At 50.3% G+C, this 25,539-nt stretch overlaps 1 protein-coding gene and 1 long non-coding RNA gene across 4 annotated transcripts in view; one reads left to right on the forward strand and one right to left on the reverse strand.

Moving 5' to 3' along the window:
* Positions 1–15,484, reverse strand: part of DDX39B (DExD-box helicase 39B) — a 27,766-nt gene extending 12,282 nt beyond the window's left edge. Inside the window, exons 1-7 of the mRNA XM_069746411.1 lie at positions 15,113–15,484; positions 12,852–13,078; positions 12,609–12,736; positions 12,345–12,437; positions 10,952–11,135; positions 10,472–10,590; positions 472–603 (exon numbers count right to left, since the gene is read on the reverse strand). Coding sequence (XP_069602512.1) covers positions 472–603; positions 10,472–10,590; positions 10,952–11,135; positions 12,345–12,437; positions 12,609–12,736; positions 12,852–13,062 — 867 coding nt within the window. The 5' untranslated portion in view covers positions 13,063–13,078; positions 15,113–15,484. The remainder of the gene's footprint in view (positions 1–471; positions 604–10,471; positions 10,591–10,951; positions 11,136–12,344; positions 12,438–12,608; positions 12,737–12,851; positions 13,079–15,112) is intronic.
* Positions 15,428–23,415, forward strand: LOC138661595 (uncharacterized). Of its 3 annotated transcripts, none has more exons than XR_011317949.1 (11): positions 15,428–15,565; positions 17,722–17,801; positions 18,777–18,806; positions 18,984–19,030; positions 20,525–20,554; positions 20,733–20,842; positions 21,764–21,793; positions 21,972–22,018; positions 22,421–22,456; positions 22,804–22,856; positions 23,328–23,415. It is a non-coding gene; the product is annotated as an uncharacterized lncRNA (long non-coding RNA). The 3 variants fall into 3 exon arrangements; XR_011317948.1 differs by having other exon boundaries at positions 20,733–20,779; XR_011317950.1 differs by having other exon boundaries at positions 15,486–15,523; positions 20,733–20,779.
* Positions 23,416–25,539: the final 2,124 nt, after the last annotated feature.

Below are 25,539 nucleotides of genomic sequence, written 5' to 3' on the forward strand. Positions count from 1 at the left end.
GCAGGATGCAGCAGCACATAAGGATGGGGACGCAGGATGGAGCAGCGCATGACAGGATGGGGACGCATGATGGAGCAGCGCATGACAGGATGGGGACGCAGGATGGAGCAGCGCATGACAGGATGGGGACGCAGGATGGAGCAGCGCATGACAGGATGGGGACGCATGATGGAGCAGCGCATGACAGGATGGGGACGCAGGATGGAGCAGCGCATGACAGGATGGGGACGCAGGATGGAGCAGCACATGACAGGATGGGGACGCAGGATGGGAGCAGCGCATGACAGGATGGGGACGCAGGATGGAGCAGCACATGACAGGATGGGGACGCAGGATGGAGCAGCGCATGACAGGATGGGGACGCAGGATGGAGCAGCACATACCATGATGGAGACAATATACCAATATAAATGCTCGCCACCCGGGCGTAGAACGGGTTCAATAGCTAGTAATAATATAAACCTGAGTTACCTGATTGAACTCCAACAAGTCCAGGAGGTCAAAAAGTTTGCGGTTTTTCTCATTGTCCTTGAGTTTGACGTAGTATTGCTGCAGGCCGTGAAGGGTCAGCTTGGTCTCATCATCCACGAAGATTTCCATTGGCTGGAGGAGGGGGTGGGAGATTAAGGGTTAAACAGTAAGGGGCGGCGCCGGCTTTATGGTCACAGGTGAGGACTGGATCAAGTGGTGTCCTACAATGTCGGCTTTCGCAGGTTAAGCTGGCATCTCGCACACAGAGGAATCCTAAACCCTCAAACACAGAGGGGTCATCCCGTCACTTCTAAATTTATGGCCATACTGATTATGGGACACATCACACTCTCTCTAAAGACGTGCGCGATTCATTACCCGACGTTACAATCTAATTCCAATGTCTTCCAGGGGGACGTGATACCCTCGTGACAGGAACAGGCAGAGGGAAAAGTAGGGTAATACTAATGTGTCCAAAAAATAGAAATTAGTATTTCAAAGATGTCAGTTGTGGTATAATTACCACCAGACCAGAAGAGATTCCAACGCCCCCAGAAGAAGCGAGCAGCGAAACGGCACACGGTGGGCGGGAGGGAGAGCACAGCCCGACATTACACGTTCACAGCCAGCACTACCGATCACAATTAACCAGTTCTAGATAGATTACTCCAGTAGAGATATATCTGTTTAGCTATGATGCTTGATCACTACTATACAGACTGGTAGATTGTGATGGTATTACATATTAATATATATCACAGTTTGGATAGCTCTTATCTGGTGATTAAGATATTTATATATACCATCAGCACTATTTCTACTGTGATACATCCATCTGGATTTATAAGGTTCATCCTTATCCTATTGTTGGATCTAAATGTTAAATTGATGATTATATATATATATATATATATATATATATATATATATATATATATATATATATAGAATTAAGGAACTAACTTTGATCCCTCATATCATTCAATATTACAATTAAATGTATATATTATATTTATTAGCTATTCCATCTTCATAATATATATTTTTTTAATCCTCTTGTACCATCGTGCTGTTTTCCTCTCCCTCTTCATGGAGGTTTTTGACCCTATTTTATTTATTTTTTAAAATTGATTACTAATAAAATATTTATCTTTTAACTTTATTTTTGTTGGAATCTCTTCTGGTCTGGTGGTACAGTAATTATACCACAACAGACATCTCTTTGAAATATAGAGGGGAAAGCAGGACTCGCAGACTCTCTATTGAGCGGGCAAAGGGGAAAACAGGACTCGCAGACTCTCTATTGAGCGGGCAAAGGGGAAAGCAGGACTCGCAGACTCTCTATTGAGCGGGCAAAGGGGAAAGCAGGACTCGCAGACTCTCTATTGAGCAGGCAAATGGGAAAGCAGGACTCTCAGGCTCTCCGAGGGGGCAGAGGGGAAAGCAGGACTCGTAGGCTCTCCGAGGGGGCAGAGGGGAAAGTGTTATGAACTGATGGTTTAGGAGCAACATGGGACGAGCTCTGAAGGAGGTGGTACCTGTACTGACCGCAGTCCCTAAACTCAACACAACACTAGAAGTAGCCGTGGGATGCTCCTGTCACTCCCTAGGCACCTCGTCACAGCCTGAGAACTAACTACCCCTAAAGATAAAAACAGGAAAACTATCTTGCCTCAGAGAAAATCCCCAAAGGATAGATAGCCCCCCACAAGTAATGACTGTGAGTGGAGAGGGAAAAGACATACGTAGAATGAAACCAGGATGTAGCACAGGAGGCCAGTCTAGCTAGATAGATAGGACACGACGGAATACTGTGCGGTCAGAATAAAAAACTACAAAAATCCACACAGAGTTTACAAAAATCTCCACACCTGACTAAAGGTGTGGAGGGTAAATCTGCTTCCCAGAGCTTCCAGCTTAACTGAATTAATCCAAGCTGGACAAAACATAGAATGCACAGAACGAATAAGTCCACAACATGTGGACAGAAAAGAGCAAAGAAAGAACTTAACTTTGCTGAACTGGACAGGATATCAGGGAAATCCAAGAGAGATGTGAATCCAACCAGGAACCATTGACAAGTGGCACTGGCTGAAGGAAGCGCCAGGTATAAATAGCCGAGCAGAAAGACAATCAGTGGAAGCAGCTGCAGACTGCTAAATCCAAGAAGCAGCCATTCCACTTAAAACCACCGGAGGGAGCCCTAGAGCAGAACTCACAAAAGTGCCACTTACAACCACCGGAGGGAGCCCAAGAGCGGAATTCACAACAGGAAAGCAGGACTCGCAGACTCTCTATTGAGCAGGCAAAGGGGAAAGCAGGACTCATAGCCTCTCTATTGAGCGGGCAAATGGGAAAGCAGGACTCTCAGGCTCCCCGAGGGGGCAGAGGGGAAAGCAGGACTCGCAGGCTCTCTATTGAGCGGGTAGAGGGGAAGAAGGACTCGTAGCCTCTCTATTGAGCGGGCAGAGGGGAAAGCAGGACTCGAGGGATGTCTGTTCAAGCCTCTATGGGGTGCGTCCCTGTGCCTCTCATTGGTCATGCCAGTAAGTAATGGAGCAACTTTTGACGAATTCAGCAGCCGAGTGCAGCCCCATACTGAGCTAGCATGTAAATGCCAAAAGTTGCACATTTTCGGAGCAACTTCAGGTTCAGCAAAAGTTAGACTTTTTAAAGTGTTGTGCACCATAGATACTTGCTGGGGTGAGGCATGTAGGGTCCGATGTCAGATAAGACAAGACGTCCACTATAAAATGACTGGCAAAAAAAACCCAATAGTACTCATATTAGGAGACATTGCAAACCCCATTGTGCGAGAAGCCATCTTACCCTGTGAAAGAAAGGGTACAACATAACAGGTTATCACTCGCACTCTTCAAGGTGTACATTTTCATAACACACGCTCACAATCGAACAGAGGACAGTACAGGTCAACAAACTCGGATCGGCCGTTCCACAACTCTGACCAACCTCCTCCTCATCCAGAGGATCCAGGACAGACGACGGCACAAGTCAGATTAGAGGAAGCTTCCATACACGCGAATACCAAAAGTCAGAAACCACCAATTCAAAGGGAAAAAAAAAAATTGTACATATCCCTTTGACCGATGACAACACGTCAGTATTGTTCTGACCCAGCAGATGTCAGCAGTAAAACAAAAACTGCTGAAAAGGAGAAGAAAAACCAGCCATACCACAGCAACGCAAAACATTGCAAGTCACAGGAAAGCGGGACGACACCAACAAATCTATGCGTTACAAATTCACCACTTACTGGCAAATAACGTTTTCTATGGGGCTGGGCATGGCTTTCTCTACGGTTCCTGGACATCAACATTAGGATGAATTCAGACAGCCGTATAAATCGGACAGCAATGCTCAGATGGGACGTGGCTCCCCCGACCCGAGAGCTACTTAGAAACTGAAGCGGTCACACTTGGGTTAGGAGTGTTCCATTTATATAGCCCTTAGTTGAATGTGTCATTAACTCTGTATCCCCCACCCCAATATCCGGCTGAATACATGACCATACAGGTCTTTAAAACCCAATGTAATCTGACACGTGTTGTCCCAAATTGTTCCGAAAAAAGCCCCTTGATATATATGCTAATAAGACGTGAAACGCGTTAGGGCCACAGCGAGTGCTCAGGTCTTCATCAGGACTCCCCAAATTGATTGAGGTTTCTGCCCTCTGCTGCGGCCAAACAAGAAAAGGGATATTGATAAGCCATCTCTTTAGAATTACTGGGGGTTCGACCTCTGGGACCCTCACTAACGATCCCAAGAATGTAAGGGCAGAAGCTAGGTGCAGCGCGGGGTCTACTGGTCGCTGATCCGGTCCCAATCACTGGAGTAGGATCCCAGTAAAGCTACTGGGATTGAAAAGTCTGCCTTCCATTCTCATGATCGGTGGGAGTCTACATCCTACAAACATATCACGTGTGTTCAGAATATATGCATCACATCATATCGGAGACCCACTACACAGCACAGGAGATTATTCATTCACATAAACACAACGCACAGCCAAAATGTACACCTTGATTTCCAGCCGTTTGGACGGAGTCGCCTTGCCACCAAATCAAATGGCCACGAGTCACAAGGGCAGATCCGGCCAGACACTTGGACCCAGCGAGACAGTCACACATATGAGAGAGACGACAAGACAATAGGAAGAGAGATGGCTCCTCAAGTCATCCGCGGAGTCCGCTGCACCTCCTCATCCCCCTCCCAATACTGTCACGTGCTACTGCTCCCTGGTTTCTGCATCTAAATCACCATTACCTTCCCCAGTGACCAACATTAATAAAAGGTAAAAAGCGAAAATCGCTCCTTAACTGGAACCAGTAACCAGTTTTGTAATATGTCAACTAAAACCATCACCTTATTCAGCGCCTGTGCTGCAGTCCATAAATGCTTATAAAAAAAAAACAAAAAAACGGCTCCCCAAACGAGGAGACTGCCATCGGTGGTGATGACCTGCCACCAGAGAGGAACAAAGGAAGGACTTCCTTTATAGGACTGATACCGACAGCGTCACCACGTGAGGGACTGCCTCACCCTGAGGTAAAAGCATGGGATGATCCAGGGAGACGATAGGGAGACGATCAGAGAGCCAGCTGAAGAGGACGGGCATGGAACTGGGCAAAAGAAATGGCTTCCATGGTGACAATCCCTTTCCCCTAGAACTCTCATGTAGGATGAGAGAAGCTGGACGCTTTAAGGTACCGTCACACTAGACGATATCGCTAGCGATCCGTGACGTTGCAGCGTCCTCGCTAGCGATATCGTCCAGTGTGACAGGCAGCAGCGATCAGGCCCCTGCTGTGCTGTCGCTGGTCGGGGAAGAAAGTCCAGAACTTTATTTCGTCGCTGGACTCCCCGTAGACATCGCTGAATCGGTGTGTGTGACACCGATCCAGCAATGTCTTCACTGGTAACCAGGGTAAACATCGGGTAACTAAGCGCAGGGCCGCGCTTAGTAACCCGATGTTTACCCTGGTTACCATCCTAAAAGTAAAAAAAACAACCACTACATACTTACCTACAGCCGTCTGTCCTCCAGCGCTGTGCTCTGCACTCCTCCTGTACTGGCTGTGAGCGTCGGTCAGCCGGAAAGCAGAGCGGTGACGTCACCGCTCTGCTTTCCGGCCGCTGTGCTCACACAGACAGTACAGGAGGAGTGCAGAGCACAGCGCTGGAGGACAGACGGCTGTATGTAAGTATGTAGTGGTTGTTTTTTTTACTTTTAGGATGGTAACCAGGGTAAACATCGGGTTACTAAGCGCGGCCCTGCGCTTAGTTACCCGATGTTTACCCTGGTTACCGGCATCGTTGGTCGCTGGAGAGCGGTCTGTGTGACAGCTCTCCAGCGACCAAACAGCGACGCTGCAGCGATCCGGATCGTTGTCGGTATCACTGCAGCGTCGCTAAGTGTGACGGTACCTTTAGAGTACGGATCCCCTGCAGAGGGATGAAAAACCTCTCCTTTGGAAGGAAGACACGGGCTTGGGGTCGTGTCGAACCTTATACCTAGAAACACCAAGTGCTGAGCAAAGGTGAGGGAGAACTTCTCTCTGATATAATGTAGCCGAGATGGACCTGAGTATCCAGAGTCAACTGAAGACTCTGGTTGCAGACTCTGCGGGATGGCTCCTCGATCAGAAGATCGTCTAAGTAGGGAAATATGAAAAAAAACCCTGGAGAGAAGGATGTCCATGACGTGACTAGTCTAGGAGCAGAGGCCAGGTCGAAAGGAAGAGCCGTGAACTGATAAAGACCCTCCTGGATCGCACACCATAGGAACTTCTGATGCTAAACACAAACAGGAATGGGAAGAATTCTCCAGAGTCCATGGAAGTGATAACCGAACGTAGGGACGCAGTCCTGAAAAGACACAACCAAACATGACAGTGTTATGATCTGGTGGCCTAGGAGCAGCATGAGACGGACTCTGGAGAAGGTGGTCCCTGTACTGACCGCAAACCCTGAACCTAGCAGCGCAACTAGAAGTAGCCGTGGGGGGTACCTAACACTCCCTAGACCCCTCGGCACAGCCTAAGATCTAACTACCCCTAAAGACAGAAACAGGAAACCTATCTTGCCTCAGAGAAAATCCCCAAAAGATAGATAGCCCCCCACAAATATTGACTGTGAGAGGAGAGGGAAATAAGATACACAGATATGAAATCAGATTTTAGCATAGGAGGCCATACTAGCTAAAAAGAAAGAATAGAACAGAGTACTATGCGGTCAGTATAAAAACACTAGAAAATATCCACCGCAGAAAATACGGATCACCACATCTGGCTAAAGACATGGGGGGTATATCTGCATCTCCAGAGAAATAGCTAGGCTGCAAAAAATCCTTCACAGACTAAGCTGGACAAGACAAAAACATGAAAAAGCACAGAACTATAAGGTCCACTGCAGGTGGACAGCAAAAACAAAGCCAGGACTTATCTTTGTAGAAAAGCACAGCAAACTGGAGAGACCAGCAGGGAAGTGAATCCTTCCAGAACAATGGTCAACTGGCACTGACTAAAGGATCCTGCAAAGCTATATACCCCAGTCAGTTTTGCAATTAGTGGATACACCTGTCCACTCCTGCAGTCCAGGCACAACTGCATTACCCTCTACAACCACCGGAGGGAGCCCAAAAGCTGAATTCACAACAGCTCAGGTGCCAGAGCACGTCAAGGCTCAGGTGCCAGAGCACGTCAAGGCTCAGGTGCCAGAAAACGTCAAGGCTCAGGTGCCAGAAAACGTCAAGGATCAGGTGCCAGAAAACGTCAAGGCTCAGGTGCCAGAAAACGTCAAGGCTCAGGTGCCAGAAAACGTCAAGGCTCAGGTGCCAGAGAATGTCAAGGCTCAGGTGCCAGAGAAAGTCAAGGCTCAGGTGCCAGGGAACATCAAGGCTCATGTGCCGATGCACGTCAAGGCTCATATGCCGGCGCACGTCAAGGCTCATATGCCGGCGAACGTCAAGGCTCAGGTGCCAGAAAGACATGTAACCAGCTCATGTGCACTTCTGCTTTTGCCTCATCCTGACGTAGGGTAAAGCATAGAGCACAGGCACAAGATTTTGCCCGGCAATGTGGGCGACGAAGGAGTCATCCATGTCAATCAAAGAATGGGGATGGCGAGAAGCAGCCGGGAGGAGAGCTGGAGCGGCCAGAAGCCAAGCTCATCAGACCGGACTGAGAGCATCATCATACAGAGTGGGAAAACTTCTAATGGTTTTTGGGGAGTTATAGATGGGGAGTCGGGGGGGATAAATAAGCATTTATGGAGTGGCAGCACAGGCACTGAATAAGGTGAAGGTTTTAGTTGATATATGACAAAACTGGCGACAGGTTCTCTTTAAATAAAGCCACCTCTACCAGGGTCGGACCCAGTCGCAGAATGGCAACATAAACTGACCCTGTGGCTGACAACCTGCACTCCAATACTGACAACCTGCATAGCCGCCCCCCTCCCCATCATCTCAGTGCACAGAGATCCCCCTGTTCCCCGACACAAAGAGAAAAAAAGAATGTGACCACTAAATATGTCACAGATGGAAATAAAAAGTTTACAAAAGCTTCCCTAGAGCATTACAAAGCCCTCGATTAGCCCCCGATGCTGCCACTCCAGTAATAACAACCCACCCATCAGTCACCAGACTGCTGCAGCCAATCACCAGTTATAGATAGAGACTGATGGCAGTGGTCAGGGACTGATGAGTGGGGGATTTCATCTCTGGAGACCACCAAAGCACCGATGCTTAAGTGTCGGCAAATTTAATGGGTAAAATATATTTATTTTTTTTTTAGCTCTTGGAAAAATTTTGTAAAATCTGTGAAAACCCTTTTGAGAAAAAAAAAAAAATGTGTGACTGCTCAGGATTCAACCAAGAGCAGCTACATCTGGGAAAAGTAAAAATTCCTCTAATCCAGCATCCACAAGACCAGACAGGCATCAGACACTATCAAAAACAAATCCCCAAAGACACTTAAGACCAGACATGGAGGCCAAATTAAAAAAGTCAGGAGTCTTCCCGTTATCTTCCCCCCTCACCCTGAACGTTAGGTGCTGGATTAGAAGATGCTGGATTAAAGCAATTCAAAAGAACCTAACTTTATTTTTGTAGTTATGTGATGGGCACTACTATGGCCGGCAGATCAGTGAGGGGTCCAGGTCCTGAGACCCCCCCTACCAGTCACTTAAAACCCTTGTCCAATGGGATAGCTCAGGACGCCTCTACTTGTGCCGGAAAAGAAAGGGGGTCACAGACTTTCCACCGAGCTCGTACTCAGCTCTGCGTGCACACCCCAGACAGGAGCGGCAGACATCAGACAAGGGTTTGGAGCAACTGGGGAAGGTCTTGGTACCTGGACCTCCACCGATCTGTAGGACATTTCAGCAACCATCACACATTTAAAAAAAAAAAAAAAAAAGTGTAGGTTGTTTTTCAACAATACTGAATTTTTCAGCAAAAAAAAAATATTAAAAATTAAAACTGACATAAAACGATAAAAAAATGGAAGTTGTGTCCCATGTAATAAAAAAGGGAAAAAAACAAGCAAAAAGGAATGTGAATATTTATGCTGTCAGCGAAGTGTGCAGCAAAATTGGGCAACAGGATTTAAAAAAAAAAATAAGGATCATGTAGCAATGTGGTGCGGGGACTTACTAGTGTGACTTGTTCTGTGGCGTCATATGGGTTTAGGTGGCTTTTGGTGGTTGGGGTGTCAAAAACGGGCACTTTACAGCATGAAATGTGCAGTGAGGTGTCGCATACTGTAGAGTGACCTTACACGGATACTGTTGAGTGGATTTGCATAGGTGTGTTGCATACGGATACTGTAGGGTGGCTTTGCTCTGGTGTGTCACAATGATACTGGAGGGTGGCTTTGCTCTGGTGTGCTGAACACTGATATTGTGGCATGGCATTGATACTGTAAAGTTGCCTTGCTCTGGTATGTCGCTCACTGATACTGTAGGCTGGCTTTGCTCTGGTGTGCTGGACACTGATACTGTAGGCTGGCTTTTCTCTGGTGTGCTGGACACTGATACTGTAGGCTGGCTTTGCTCTGGTGTGCTGGACACTGATACTGTAGGCTGGCTTTGCTCTGGTGTGCTGGACACTGATACTGTAGGCTGGCTTTGCTCTGGTGTGCTGGACACTGATACTGTAGGCTGGCTTTGCACTGGTATGTCGCTCACTGATACAGTAGGGTGGCTTTGCTCTTGTGTGTTGCACACTGATACTGTAGCGTTGCCTTGCTCTGGTGTGCTGCACACTGATACTGTAGGGTGGCTTTGCTCTGGTGTGTTGCCTTGCTCTGGTATGTCGCTCACTGATACTGTAGCGTTGCCTTGCTCTGGTATGTTGCTCACTGATACTGTAGGGTGGCTTTGCTCTGGTGTGATGCAGTGTGGCATGGCACAGGGGAGCCACAAACTGGTCATTTAGTTTGTGAGCCTGGTGCGGTTGTGTCCTGATTGCTTTGACTGATGAGTGGCTGTGTGTTTTCGGTGGCCACACCGTTGCACAATGCCACCATATCTCGATCTTCCACACTGGTGTCAGAGCTGTGCTGTGTTTGCAGTTGTGTCACACAGGACTGGATGCTTCATCCCGACTAATGTAGCACAAGTGCTGGTGTCTGTGTGATACTTTTGCGGGGGTACCACACGCGGTCGTGACTCGTGAAAACGACCTGCATTGTGCCAAAAGTTGTGAGATACGTGATGTGTCACACTTTGTGCCGTGTGAAAAAAAAAAAAAAGAAGAAAAAACAACTTTGTGTTGTGACACAGATGACTCTGTGATGGAGGAGAGCAGAGAGGCAGCTAGTTGGCTGGCTTAGGGTCACGACAGGCAGGACTGCGGCTAGACCCAGAGCTCGTGGCTTGCAGATTTTGTTTCAGCGACATCTCTTTGGTAGCCATGTCAGGCGGGGGCGGCTGGAGGGATGATGCAGGAGGAGGAGGGATGGGAGGAGTTGGTTATTACATCTTGCATGAACTTGCGGCAGACTGGACGGATCTCCTTGCTCAGCGTTGCGCTGAACATCATGACCTGCTTCTCGTGAGGAGTCATACGGAAGATTTCTTGAACGTCTTTACGCATGTCTATAGAGGTGGAATAAAAAAAAAAAAAATGTTACACAAACTTTTACTGACATCACACCAACTGGGGAAACTAATTAAATAATGTCCCTTCTCAACACACGCAGCTTTATGTTCGGTGCGGGGGTAGCATGCAGGCTCAGGAGGAACGGTAAAACTCAAAAATACAACTCACCCTGCAAAAATGTTGATGAGAAAATAAAAAAAAAAGTGCTAAAATAAAAAATGTCCTAACGCTAAAGGGGTTTGTATAGAACTGCAATAACAACCTACAGAGCAGGGGCGGCTGCAGATAATCCCCCTAGGGTCCAGTCGTGGTTGTATTACGCAGACCCCCATGATGAGGAGACGAGCCGTCACTCACCTAACTGCTCCAACATCTTGTCACATTCGTCCAGGATAAAGTGTTTGATGTGTTTGAGATTCAGGGTCTTGCCTCTTGCCAGGGCTAGGATTCGGCCCGGGGTGCCCACCACAATATGGGGACAGCTCTTTTTTATCATATCCTCGTCCTTCTTAATAGCAAGGCCGCCAAAGAACACTGCCACCTGGGAGGAACAAAATAATGGACGGTGATGAGAAGGAAGAGGATGGCGACAGCTGCTACCTACACCGGACTATGCTAGAAAGTTCAGATTGGAAGGTCAGTGGGATTTGTTGTATGTTATGGCCTAACTGTGGGGCTCTCCTGACCCAAACCTAACAGATATATATGTCTGGGTATAGAGATCCCAGCAAGAACCTTATTGAGTAAATCATCCCATTGGGAGAAACTGTGGAGACCACTATAAATATATGTCCTATAAGAACCACCTGGATGAAGGAACATCTAGGAAAGTCTGACCCTTCTGATGATGTGACGTCCTTCAGTTTGGGATACAACAGCTGGACCGGGGGGCCGGACACAACCTTTACTATCAGCATAAATTCCTCTAAAGGTACCTTCACACATAACGATATTGTTAACGATATCGTTGCATTTTGTGACGTAGCAACGATATCGTTAATGAAATCGTTCTGTGTGACAGCGACCAACGATCAGGCCCCTGCTGGGAGATCGTTGGTCGCTGAACAAAGTCCAGAACTTTATTTCGTCGCTGGATCTCCCGTGGACATCGCTGGATCGGCGTGTGTGACACCGATCCAGCGATGTCTTCACTGGTAACCAGGGTAAACATCGGGTAACTAAGCGCAGGGCCGCGCCTAGTAACCCGATGTTTACCCTGGTTACCATCCTAAAAGTAAAAAAACAAACACTACATACTTACCTACAGCCGTCTGTCCCCGGCGCTGTGCTTCTCTGCACTCCTCCTGCACTGGCTGTGAGCGTCGGTCAGCCGGAAAGCAGAGCGGTGACGTCACCGCTCTGCTTTCCCGGCCGCTGTGCTCACACAGACAGTACAGGAGGAGTGCAGAGCAGAGCGCCGGGGACAGACAGCGGTAGGTAAGTATGTACTGTTTGTTTTTTTTACTTTTAGGATGGTAACCAGGGTAAACATCGGGTTACTAAGCGCAGCCCTGCGCTTAGTTACCCAATGTTTACCCTGGTTACCGGCATAGTAGGTCGCTGGAGAGCGGTCTGTGTGACAGCTCTCCAGCAACCAAACAGCGACGCTGCAGCGATCCGGATCGTTGTCGGTATCGCTGCAGCGTCGCTAAATGTGAAGGGGCCTTTAGAGTCGGTCACACGTCTCACAAAGACCCCGATAAGAACATCCTAAATGTGGCAGCATGGGGGGACAATCTGTGGAGATTACCTTGACGGACGGCATGTATTTGGAGAATCGCTCGTACTCTTTGCTGATCTGGAAGGCCAGCTCTCTGATGTGACACATGACTAACACGGAAACCTGAAAGACAAGATGAGACCCCTGTTTGAGCCCCGGAGCTATTACATCGTCACGTATTTCTCACGGGTTGGAGATTTCTGCCATCAGACGTCTGAATGCTGCCTTGGTGGCACGGTGCTCGGTAATGAAGCTCAGGAGGAGGAGGTCGGGGAGATATTAGCAGACCAGTACCTGTCCGGTGATCGGTTCCAGCTGTTGTAACGTGGCCAAGACAAACACTGCGGTTTTCCCCATCCCCGACTTTGCCTGGCACAGGATGTCCATGCCCAGGATGGCTTGGGGGATACACTCGTGTTGTACTGACGAAGCAAAAAGGAATCAGGTCAGATATCAAAAACATGAAGCAACGTGATCTCCTCTGCTCCCCGTAGACTCGGCGGCACCATGTCCTTCCCACAATATTTTCCCTCTCACCTTCTGACGGATGTTCGAACCCACAGTCCACGATGGCCCGAAGCAACTCGGGTTTTAGGAGAAAATCTCTGAATCCGGAGCTGTGGATGGACACGTAGGATCCCTTCATCTCCTTCTTGGGGGCAATGTCCGGAGCGTCGCCCCCGGTCTGGTTGTCGACCTCGTCGTCTTCATAGTCCAGGAGCTCGTTGTCCACATCGGTTTCTGCCATGATTCTCCTGAAAGATCTGAGACACGAGGAAGCAGCGGATTATACAGGGACGGAGGGATCTCATCACCACAGGACAGATATTTACACAGGGATCAGCTCCTGCACACGTCCCATCCGAAAGGTCAGGATCTTATTAACACCGGCACATCTCAAGGATGGCGCAACAAGAGACATGCCCAACTCAGGAAAAAAGACCTTTGGAAAAGCTGCAACCATTATGACCCGGACCATACAAGTAAATGATTACTTATCCCAGTGATCTCCGTGCTCCTGACCGGCAACGTCCCCATAACCTCATCCACATCCTCTCAGCCTATGTATGACCGACATCCAGTGTCTATAACTGTATAAGAAAGTGCAGTGGACGGCTCTGTCCTATAGGGGGGGCCACAGCAGAGGCCAGGACGCCACACGGCAGAGGTTTCTTTACAGCAGGTGCCTGTGGTGGTCGGATTCCTCGGCATCCATCCTGATAGTGGCCACCTAATGTGCCACAAACTAAGGCGAAGGTCTACAACTCGCCACACAAATATTAGGCCCCTCAGAAAGCTCCTTCCACGGTAAACTAAAAACCCTACGACTCTCACTTTGGAGACACAAACCTGACCGCTCTGGACGTGGGACCTAGTCCTGTAGTGATGATCTCCTACTGATAAAACACTGATTGTATTGAAACTACAACAAGCAGCCCAGTAAGTGGCACATTGTTGGAATCAGGGTCTCGGGCCCCCCACATCATGCTACTCTCAGATTACATAGCAGAAATCTGCTGACAGATTCCCTTGAAGTAGTGGGGGGCTCCAGCCGCTGGAACTTGCACTGATCACTTTACCCCCCGCCCATTAACCATCGCTCCATTCATTCCCTATGGGGCTGCCGGAAATAACGCAGCATTCTCATAGGTGTGAACAGGGAGACGGTCTGGCACGATGCTCCGTACTAACGGGGGTGACAGTGACCTTTCTGCAGATGGGTGCGGACCCCCAACAATCTATTAGTTACCCCCTATCCCGAGGCACATGAGTGCGGACCCCCGACAATCTGTTATACCTAACCTTAGGCGGATGGGTGCAGACCCCCGATAATCTGATACCCCCTATCCTGAGGCACATGGGTGCGGACCCCCGACAATCTATTAGTTACCCCTTATCCCGAGGCAGATGGGTGCAGGCCCCCAACAATCTGCTGCCCCCCATCCTGAGGCAGATGGGTGAAGACCCCCGACAATCTGCTGCCACAATCTGTTACCCCCTATCCTGAGGCAGATGGGTGAGGACCCCCGACAATCTGCTGCCCCCCATCCTGAGGCAGATGGGTGAGGACCCCCGACAATCTGCTGCCCCCCATCCTGAGGCAGATGGGTGAAGACCCCCGACAATCTGATACCCCCTATCCTGAGACACATGGGTGCGGACCACCGACAATCTATTAGTTACCCCTTATCCCAAGGCAGATGGGTGCAGACCCCCAACAATCTGCTGCCCCCCATCCTGAGGCAGATGGGTGAGGACCCCCGACAATCTGTTATCTCCTATCCTGAGGCAGATGGGTGAGGACCCCCAATAATCTGTTACCCCCATCCTGGAGTGGGCACTTATCTCTGAGGACCCCTTTAACGATTCCATGTGGCGACAAATGTTATTCAGGACTTTTCCCCCCACATTAAGGTGGTGTTATTGGGGTCCTCTGGTGCTGCGCCCACCCATCGCCCCCATAGCTTTTGATGTACCAGGTCTCCGGTGGGGGGGGGGGGGGGGGGCTTCTCCAGAGATTTGTGTAAGGTTTTATATAGGAAAAAAATAAAGCATCTACCTCTGGGGAACTACAAGTCCCAGCCCGCCCTGCACATACTAGCAGTGCAGTGACAGGAGCTGGTGCAGACAGAGCAGGAGCCTCAGTGACTCCATCTTGTCTCCACAACTCTCCAGCTCCTGTGACAGGAATACGAGGAGCAAAGTGAAGGCGACTTCCCGCCTTTCTCGGGGCGGCCCCGGATCACGGAGGGATGACAGGATGGCGGAGATACCGGCCGGGATCGCATCCCGCTTACCTCAACCGTTATTCCTTCTTCTCCCAAAGCGCCAACGACAGGGAATCTACTTCCGGTGAAAAGCGCCGCCTGGTTGGCAAGTTCCCTATAGAGAGACGAAAGCCGTAATTAACGTATCTGCCAACCAAGGCTGCCCGGCTCAGTGCCTGATCACACTGTAAGCGCGGGATGGCTGCGCTGAGCTCTCCTCCCTGCAGATGCCTCATCCTACAGAGCTGAGCTTCTCCCAATCTCATCTGTTTTATTCTTCAACATGACAGGATTGGGTCTGTTTAAGAGACAGGCGGTTACTAAACAGCTCGAAACCAGTCTGAAGGGGAGGGGTCCTTACGGCCAATATAAGAAGCTGCCGACGCACTGCGGGTTCTTTTTCCTGGGCGCGAAAAGTCCTGAAACATGGCGACCTTCAAGGTCTGTGGCGAATCGGCGCCATCCTGCAGCACACGGGGCGAGGTATGTGTGCGGGGGCCGCGTCCTGTCTGCACAGGGGGTTATGTGTCTGCTTCTAGGAACTGGGCAGTCACGTGACACATTGCCAGCGTCCTCTGCTTTTGCCACCTCTTATAACTGAATGGAACGTGCCTAGGCCCAGCTGTACTGATTGTGATTGGCTTGGGGGCATCATGTGACTATTGACTGTACCATTTTTCTTGCACACAGGGAGATTTTTTTTTTTTTTTTTTTTAGATTCATTTTTGCAAATGCTGAGGCAGGTGACACCATGGTGTGGCCCTGCTGCGGTGTGTGTGTGGGTGTCCCTGCTGCGGTGTGTGTGTGGGTGTCCCTGCTGCGGTGTGTGTGTGTGTGGGTGTCCCTGCTGCGGTGTGTGTGTGTGTGTGGCCCTGCTGCGGTGTGTGTGTGGGTGTCCCTGCTGCGGTGTGTGTGTGTGTGTGTGGCCCTGCTGCGGTGTGTGTGTGTGTGGCCCTGCTGCGGTGTGTGTGTGTGTGTGGCCCTGCTGCGGTGTGTGTGTGTGTGGCCCTGCTGCGGTGTGTGTGTGGCCCTGCTGCGGTGTGTGTGTGTGTGGCCCTGCTGCGGTGTGTGTGTGGCCCTGCTGCGGTGTGTGTGTGGGTGTCCCTGCTGCGGTGTGTGTGTGTGTGTGTGGCCCTGCTGCGGTGTGTGTGTGTGTGGCCCTGCTGCGGTGTGTGTGTGTGTGTGGCCCTGCTGCGGTGTGTGTGTGTGTGGCCCTGCTGCGGTGTGTGTGTGGCCCTGCTGCGGTGTGTGTGTGTGTGGCCCTGCTGCGGTGTGTGTGTGTGTGGCCCTGCTGCGGTGTGTGTGTGGCCCTGCTGCGGTGTGTGTGTGGCCCTGCTGCGGTGTGTGTGTGTGTGTGTGTGTGGCCCTGCTGCGGTGTGTGTGTGTGTGGCCCTGCTGCGGTGTGTGTGTGTGTGTGGCCCTGCTGCGGTGTGTGTGTGTGTGTGTGGCCCTGCTGCGGTGTGTGTGTGTGTGGCCCTGCTGCGGTGTGTGTGTGTGTGTGGCCCTGCTGCGGTGTGTGTGTGTGTGTGGCCCTGCTGCGGTGTGTGTGTGTGTGGCCCTGCTGCGGTGTGTGTGTGTGTGGCCCTGCTGCGGTGTGTGTGTGTGTGGCCCTGCTGCGGGGTGTGTGTGTGTGTGTGGCCCTGCTGCGGGGTGTGTGTGTGTGTGTGGCCCTGCTGCGGTGTGTGTGTGTGTGGCCCTGCTGCGGTGTGTGTGTGTGGCCCTGCTGCGGTGTGTGTGTGTGGCCCTGCTGCGGTGTGTGTGTGTGGCCCTGCTGCGGTGTGTGTGTGTGGCCCTGCTGCGGTGTGTGTGTGTGGCCCTGCTGCGGTGTGTGTGTGTGGCCCTGCTGCGGTGTGTGTGTGTGGCCCTGCTGCGGTGTGTGTGTGTGGCCCTGCTGCGGTGTGTGTGTGTGGCCCTGCTGCGGTGTGTGTGTGTGGCCCTGCTGCGGTGTGTGTGTGTGGCCCTGCTGCGGTGTGTGTGTGTGGCCCTGCTGCGGTGTGTGTGTGTGGCCCTGCTGCGGTGTGTGTGTGTGTGGCCCTGCTGCGGTGTGTGTGTGTGTGGCCCTGCTGCGGTGTGTGTGTGTGTGGCCCTGCTGCGGTGTGTGTGTGTGTGGCCCTGCTGCGGTGTGTGTGTGTGTGGCCCTGCTGCGGTGTGTGTGTGTGTGGCCCTGCTGCGGTGTGTGTGTGTGTGTGTGTGTGGCCCTGCTGCGGTGTGTGTGTGTGTGTGGCCCTGCTGCTGTGTGTGTGTGTGTGTGTGTGGCCCTGCTGCGGTGTGTGTGTGTGTGGCCCTGCTGCGGTGTGTGTGTGTGTGTGGCCCTGCTGCGGTGTGTGTGTGTGTGTGGCCCTGCTGCGGTGTGTGTGTGTGTGTGGCCCTGCTGCGGTGTGTGTGTGTGTGTGGCCCTGCTGCGGTGTGTGTGTGTGTGTGTGTGTGGCCCTGCTGCGGTGTGTGTGTGTGGCCCTGCTGCGCTGTGTGTGTGTGTGGCCCTGCTGCGCTGTGTGTGTGTGTGGCCCTGCTGCGCTGTGTGTGTGTGTGGCCCTGCTGCGCGGTGTGTGTAGCCCTGCCGTGGTGTGTAGCCCTGCCACGCGCAGTCTTTCTGTAGGGTCGGTCTCGGCCCCAGGTTTATGCCATGCTCTATCTTGCAGGTCGTGCTCCCGGGCCAAGCTGCTGGTTCTCCCCATGACTCCCATCATCCTCCCTACGCAGGGCTGCGGACGAGCTGAAGGTGAGCAATGGAAAGTGCTGCTGTCACGGGCTGTGCTAGGGGGCGCTGTCTGCAGGACTGACAGTGAGTGTCCCTCATGTGATGGTCTGAGTGCAGGTGATGACACCGTGACTAGAGTCTCTGACATCTCATGAAGTCACAGTAAACGCTCTGATGCCCTCAGTACCTCGCCCGTAGAGGCGCCGTGGTGTAATGTGCCACTGATTGCCTTGTAGCGCCAGCTTTTGTTATAAATCATTGAACTCCATGATGGTAATGGGGGCTGTCGGGGTCTGCAGGAGCGGGACAGCGTTCAACGTCATATTCATAAAAACCAAACACCTGGTTGGCAAACTCTTTATGAAATGGCAAAGACCTTCAGTGTCTGCCATCCAAGCCTGCTGTGTGGGGTGCCTGATCCACGGGGGTGCCTGAGCCGGTACTGTACAGTCTTGTAGGTCTCGGGGGTCTGGCGGTATTTTAACAGGTGAAAGTGGGCAGACTGGTTTTGTTTGCTCGAAGCCAGTCTGGATGGGGAACACGTCCAGTGCTGTTATACGGAGCTATCTCTGCACTGTGGGAACTTTCCTGTGTGCAGAGACCCCTAAAAGATGGCGGCTGGCAAGTGTTGTGGAGAATTGGACTGACTGGGCCCTGCCATGCTGCAGTGTATGGGGCAGATACATGTCATGTGGATCTGGAGCGCAGAGTAATGGCAGCCTGGTTGGTGGTCACATGACAGTACTGGGGTCTTCCTTGTAACTGAGTGGTGCGTGTGTCCTCCAGCTCTGTGGCTTCTGGTTGGCTTGACGGTATCGTGACTGCATCTGTACCATTTTGGACTGTACAGATGCATTAAACTCGATGCTGATATTTATGCAGTGCTGGCATGTGGCTCCATGGGGGGTCCTGGCACTCTCTAGGGTCGGGGGGCCCTGTCGCCATCTCCGTAGGGTCGGTCTCGGCCCCTGGTTTATGCCGTGCTTTATCTTGCAGGTTGTGCTCCCGGGCCGAGCTCCTGATACGGTAAGCTGCCGGTTCTCCTCCACGACTCCCATCGTCCCCTGTGGTCCTTACATGATGATCTCATTCTGTCTGACTCGCCTTGTGATGTCAATTCCGCAGCGTTCTGACGACCGCTCCCCTCTGCTTCCCCTCCGCTCTCCATTCTCCCGACGCTGATCTATTCTCTTCCTTCCACAGCTGCGGTGAGTGAGGCCGGACTGCGCAGGGCTGCGGACGAGCTGAAGGTGAGCAATGGAAAGTGCTGCTGTCGTGGGCTGTGCTGGGGGGTGCTGTCTGCAGGACAGTGAGCGTCCCTCATGTGACCGCCTGAGTGCAGGTGATATAAACCTAGCAGTCAACATAAATGCGTGAGAATACGTTTATTGTAGCACATGAGATAAATGTTTGGGTCCACACGGACCTTTGTCAGTAACGTATTGTGCAGAGATGTGCGGTGGACTCTGTCAGGCGGCAGATTGATCCGCCCTCCATCCCTCTCGGCTCCAATATACCACCAAGTGTCTGGCGGCAGATGGATCTGCCCTTTCTCCCTGTTTGCATATCCCACTAAGTGCGCTCTCCCGCTGTACTTTGCACATACAGATTCTTCTCTGGGAACGACGCTATATATTTGCCCAGCACATTACGTTACTGACGAAGGTCCGTGTGGACCCAAACGTTTATCTCATGTGCTGCAATAAACTTATTCTCACGCATTTAATTTGAGTGCTAGGGTTACTTCTACTATATTGACGGTTTGGGAACCTAACCTTAGCTGTGCACACGGTGTTTCTTGTATGAGTGCAGGTGATGACACCGTGACTAGAGTCTCTGACTTCTCATGAAGTCACAGTAAACGCTCTGATGCACTCAGTACCTCGCCCGTAGAGGCGCCGTGGTGTAATGTGCCACTGATCGCCTTGTAGCGCCACCTCTGGGAATACTGCTGCCACCTCTTGTTATAAATCATTGGACTCCATGATGGTAATGGGGGCGGTCAGGGGCCTGCAGGAGCGGGATAGCTTTCAATGTCATATTCATAAAAACCAAACACCTGGTTGGCAAATTCTTTATGAAATGGCAAAGACCTTAAAAGTGCCTGATCCATGGGGGGTGCCTGATCCGATACTGTACAGCCCTGTAGGTCTCTGGGTCCGGCAGTATTTTAACAGGTGAAAATGGCCAGACTGGTTTTGTTTGCAATGAGGTGGTAATTGCTCAAAGCCAGTCTGGATGGGGAACACTTTCAGCGCTGTTATAAGGAGCCATCTCTGCATTGCAGGAACTTTCCTGTGTGTGGAGACCCCTAAAAGATGGCGGCTGGCAAGTGTTGTGGAAAATCAGACTGACTGTGGGCCCTGCCATGCTGCAGTGTATGGGGCCGGTACATGTCATGTGTGGTGGGCTTATAATAGAAGGGATCGGAGTCTCTTGAATGATCTGGAGCGCAGAGTAATGGCAGCCTGGTTGGTGGTCACATGACAGGACTGGGGTCTTCCTTGTAACTGAGTGGTGCGTGTGTCCTCCAGCTCTGTGGCTTCTGGTTGGCTTGACTGTATCGTGACTGCATCTGTACCATTTTGGACTGTAGAGATACATTAAACTCAATGCTGATATTTATGCAGTGCTGGCATGTGGCTCCATGGGGGGTCCTGGCACTCTCTAGGGTCGGGGGGCCCTGTCGCCATCTCCGTAGGGTCGGTCTCGGCCCCTGGTTTATGCCGTGCTTTATCTTGCAGGTTGTGCTCCCGGGCCGAGCTCCTGATACGGTAAGCTGCCGGTTCTCCTCCACGACTCCCATCGTCCCCCTGTGGTCCTTACATGATGATCTCATTCTGTCTGACTCGCCTTGTGATGTCAATTCCGCAGCGTTCTGACGACCGCTCCCCTCTGCTTCCCCTCCGCTCTCCATTCTCCCGACGCTGATCTATTCTCTTCCTTCCACAGCTGCGGTGAGTGAGGCCGGACTGCGCAGGGCTGCGGACGAGCTGAAGGTGAGCAATGGAAAGTGCTGCTGTCACGGGCTGTGCTAGGGGGTGCTGTCTGCAGGACTGACAGTGAGCGTCCCTCATGTGACGGTCTGAGTGCAGGTGATGACACCGTGACTAGAGTCTCTGACATCTCATGAAGTCACAGTAAACGCTCTGATGCTCGCAGTACCTCACCCGTAGAGGCGCCGTGGTGTAATGTGCCACGGATTGCCTTGTAGCGCCAGCTTTTGTTATAAATCATTGAACTCCATGATGGTAATGGGGGCGGTCAGGGGCCTGCAGGAGCGGGACAGCGTTCAACGTCAGTCATTAAAACTAAACACCTGGCTGGGTGCTGACAAATTCTTTATGAAATGGCAAAGACCTTCAGTGTCTGCCATCCAAGCCTGCTGTGTGGGGTGCCTGATCCACGGGGGTGCCTGAGCCGGTACCGTACAGTCTTGTAGGTCTCTGGGTCTGGCGGTATTTTAACAGGTGAAAGTGGGCAGACTGGTTTTGTTTGCTTGAAGCCAGTCTGGATGGGAAACACGTCCAGTGCTGTTATACGGAGCTATCTCTGCACTATGGGAACTTTCCTGTGTGCAGAGACCCCTAAAAGATGGCGGCTGGCAAGTGTTGTGGAAATTCAGACTGACTGTGGGCCCTGCCATGCTGCAGTGTATGGGGCAGGTACGTGTCATGTGTGGATCTGGAGCGCAGAGTAATGGCAGCCTGGTTGGTGGTCACATGACAGGACTGGGGTCTTCCTTGTAACTGAGTGGTGCGTGTGTCCTCCAGCTCTGTGGCTTCTGGTTGGCTTGACGGTATCGTGACTGCATCTGTACCATTTTGGACTGTACAGATTCATTAAACTCAATGCTGATATTTATGCAGTGCTGGCATGTGGCTCCATGGGGGGTCCTGGCACTCTCTAGGGTCGGGGGGCCCTGTCGCCATCTCCGTAGGGTCGGTCTCGGCCCCTGGTTTATGCCGTGCTTTATCTTGCAGGTTGTGCTCCCGGGCCGAGCTCCTGATACGGTAAGCTGCCGGTTCTCCTCCACGACTCCCATCGTCCCCCTGTGGTCCTTACATGATGATCTCATTCTGTCTGACTCGCCATGTGATGTCAATTCCGCAGCGTTCTGACGACCGCTCCCCTCTGCTTCCCCTCCGCTCTCCATTCTCCCGACGCTGATCTATTCTCTTACTTCCACAGCTGCGGTGAGTGAGGCCGGACTGCGCAGGGCTGCGGACGAGCTGAAGGTGAGCAATGGAAAGTGCTGCTGTCGTGGGCTGTGCTAGGGGGCGCTGTCTGCAGGACTGACAGTGAGCGTCCCTCATGTGACGGCCTGAGTGCAGGTGATGACACCGTGACTAGAGTCTCTGACATCTCATGAAGTCACAGTAAACGCTCTGATGCACGCAGTACCTCGCCCGTAGAGGCCGTTGGGGTGGGATGTGCCGCTGTCTGGCAGTGCTGGATAGTGGATGTTGCCCCCTTCTGTTGGAAGTCATTGGGTGCTGTGGTTTGGGGATCTAAGGTTAGATAGTGGTTTAGATCTGCCGGTCATGGCAGCTTCTGGGGGTTGTAGTCTTATAGCTAGGGGGTCACATGTCTTGTTATATTGCAGATTTTTGATGTATTAACCCTGTCCTGTCTTCTAGGTTAATCATGACTATTCCAGAGCTGCGGAGATGAAGGTAGGACACTATTCGCTCCCTGAACCCGTCTGCTGTCATGTCTGGCCCCAGCTTTACAATGGAGTGTGAATGATGACACTAAGACTAGTGTCTCTGATTGGTCTGATGCCATAGTAAACGCTCTGACGCACTCCTAATAGGATGCTGGGGGTTGTAGTTTCAGCAATGGTTTATTGAAAGCTTCAAGTAGACTTTGGTCCAGAGTCTTGTAGAAAGAACTGCAGGGAATGCTATCCGGGGGTCTGCGGCAGACCCTGCAACACATGCATTTACCTAGAGAACTGGTTGTAGCGTCCCTGAAGACGTCTGTCATTTTCATTATGACCTGATCTGTATTTTGTCTGCAGGTGGAGCATGATGGCGTCCTCCAGAGAAGAACGCACGAGTCTCTACACCGGATGTAAGTCTGTACAGAATGTATAGGGGCGGGTGTGAACCTCATATGGACTAGTCTGATGCCTTGGTAAACTATCTAATGTTCTGACACCTGTCAGACCACCACTTCTGATACCCCCGAACTGCTCGGCCGAGCATTCATGTGGTTAAACTAGGGAGGGGAAATAAAGCTGCCGGTGTCCTGGGAAGTTACCGCTAGCAGCGTCCATGAGAATTGGCATAAACTCCCTGGACGTCTCTTGCCTTTCTTCAGCCTGCATGTCCATTGTGTATGTGTTTAATCTTGCATTCAGGGGTGATGGCTGCAGATGGTGAATCTTGCTGCAAATAACAACATCTGCTGCCACCCCAAAATGCAAAGTTAAGAATCACTTGGGGAACTCGGGATCTGGTGGCACAAACTATACCCAGAATGAATGGATTTGGTTCCTACCTGACTTCTTATGTGCATCTATTTCTTATTCTCTCCCCACAGGTGCTGTCCCAGTCACTGGCGTCTGGAGCAGAGTTACTCACCAGTCTGTAAACTACCCTTCTGCAATAAACCAGTCATTAGCGTTCAATGAGTCTTATTAATGTGTCCGTCTATGAACCATTGCACCGTCCTGAGTGCAACAAGGGGTGAGGATGTAAAGATCAGATCCCAGAACAACAAAGTATCCAAGAAAAACCTCACAAAGACTATTATTGAAGTTAATAAACATACTTTGTTTCTATATTTATGTATCACTTCTAAAAGCTGCAAAAAAATCCTCAAACTTTGTGTACAGCCTTAACCCCTTAGTGAGAGCCAAATCTTTAAAAAAATCTGACCTGTCACTTATGTGGTAATAACTTTGGAACGCTTCAACAAATACCACTGCTTTTGAGATTTTTTTTTTTTTCCCATGACACATACTTTATGATAATAAATTTAGGTTGATGTTTTGTTTATAAAAATATCAAATTTGACAATGTAAAAAATGTTTTAACTTTTATTATCCCTTTTAATTCAGATGGTCATCATAGCACACAAACATTAATAAATAATTCCCACTTGTCTGCTTTACATTAGCACCATATGTAAAATGTTCTTTTATTATTTTTTTTTTTAGGATTTTTAAAAAATGTAGCAGTAACATATATTTTTTTTTTTTTTAAATTTCAAGGAAATTTATACTTTTTTTTTTTTGTGCATATTCAGGTTTGAAGTGACCTTAGGGTCCTGTATATTAGAAAACCCCAAAACTGATACCATCTTAAAAACTGTACCCCCTGACATAATGCGAACTGCTGTCAGGTAGTTAATTAACTCTTCATGTGCTTTTCAGGAACGAATACAAAGTGGCATGGTAGGAATGAAAGTGTATTTTTTTTTTTTTTTTTTTACCACCTATGTCACTGACTTTTGAACAGGTTACAACAGCTGACAATCTTAAGGCCAGTATATGGCCGTGACAAATATCTGGACCACACAATCATGATCTCAGGGGGCCGATGGGGATAAAGAGGGAGAAGCCACACACTTTTAAACATTTTATATGATCTAGTCATTATTGACAGCAGCATCTAAGGGGTTAAACGGATATGGACGGAGACGACACTGATCGTGGCTGATGCAGCAAGTTGACAGCTGCTGGGTTGTCACCTGTATGGGGATGAAACAAGAGAATGTCAGGTCAGTTAAAAGACGTTTCGGTGGTCATTAAGGGGTTAAAAATACATGGATCCATGCACCATGAAAGGTATTAGAAATATATGCAGCTATATGACATCGTTAAAGTTTGGAAGCCTCTTGTAGGTATGGGGTGGTCCCCAGGAGGGTTCCCCCTTTGGTCCCCTGAAGAATCATTTGATGAAACATGTCGGGGTGCACAGGGCCCCCCATTGTAAGGGTTTGATGCGGACTGCCTCTGTCGGGGTTGGGTGTCTTGGGGTTCAGGCTAGGCCTGCTGAGAATCCCACATAACGGATGACCTCTTACACCTGGCTTCTCCTTATGTGTGAGACCGCTCCATTTTTATGATCCTTTGTTATTTTTGGGTGGATCTTCAGCCCCATTATATGTCTATGTTCCCTCTACACTCAGACACAACTACTTGTTACGTAGTGGTCCCACTAGGGTTATTTTGGAATTTGCTTTACCCTGGGTTATTCCCACATTCTGTTATTCTGTGTATTTTGTGTATGCGATGGCTTTTAGCTTTGGTTCCAGTCATTTAACCTGCAGAACTGGTTATTCTATGATGTAGTCACTCTTGACAGCAGCATCTAAGAGGTTAAACAGATCTGCATGGTTCCAACACTGATGGCGACTATGGCAGCAAGTTGTCATCTATAGTGGCCAGCCGACACGTGATGGTGTCTCCGCAGCTTACTTTACATGCAGCTGCTGGATTGTCACCTGTATGGGGATGATATTCTCACAGCTCGGGTCAGTAAAAAGACGTATTGGCTGTCATTAACCCCTTTACCCCCAAGGGTGGTTTGCACGTTAATGACCGAGCCAATTTTTACAATTCTGACCACTGTCCTTTTATGAGGTTATAACTCTGGAACGCTTCAACGGATCCCAGTGAATCTGACATAGTTTTCTCCTGACATATTGTACTTCATGATAGTGGTAAAATTTCCTTGACATTAGTTTATTTGTGAAAAAAATGGAAATTTGGTGAAAAGTTTGAAAATCTCGCAATTTTCCAACTTTG

This window comes from Ranitomeya imitator, chromosome 2 (genome assembly GCF_032444005.1).
Source record: "Ranitomeya imitator isolate aRanImi1 chromosome 2, aRanImi1.pri, whole genome shotgun sequence".
Taxonomy (NCBI): Eukaryota; Metazoa; Chordata; class Amphibia; order Anura; family Dendrobatidae; genus Ranitomeya; species Ranitomeya imitator.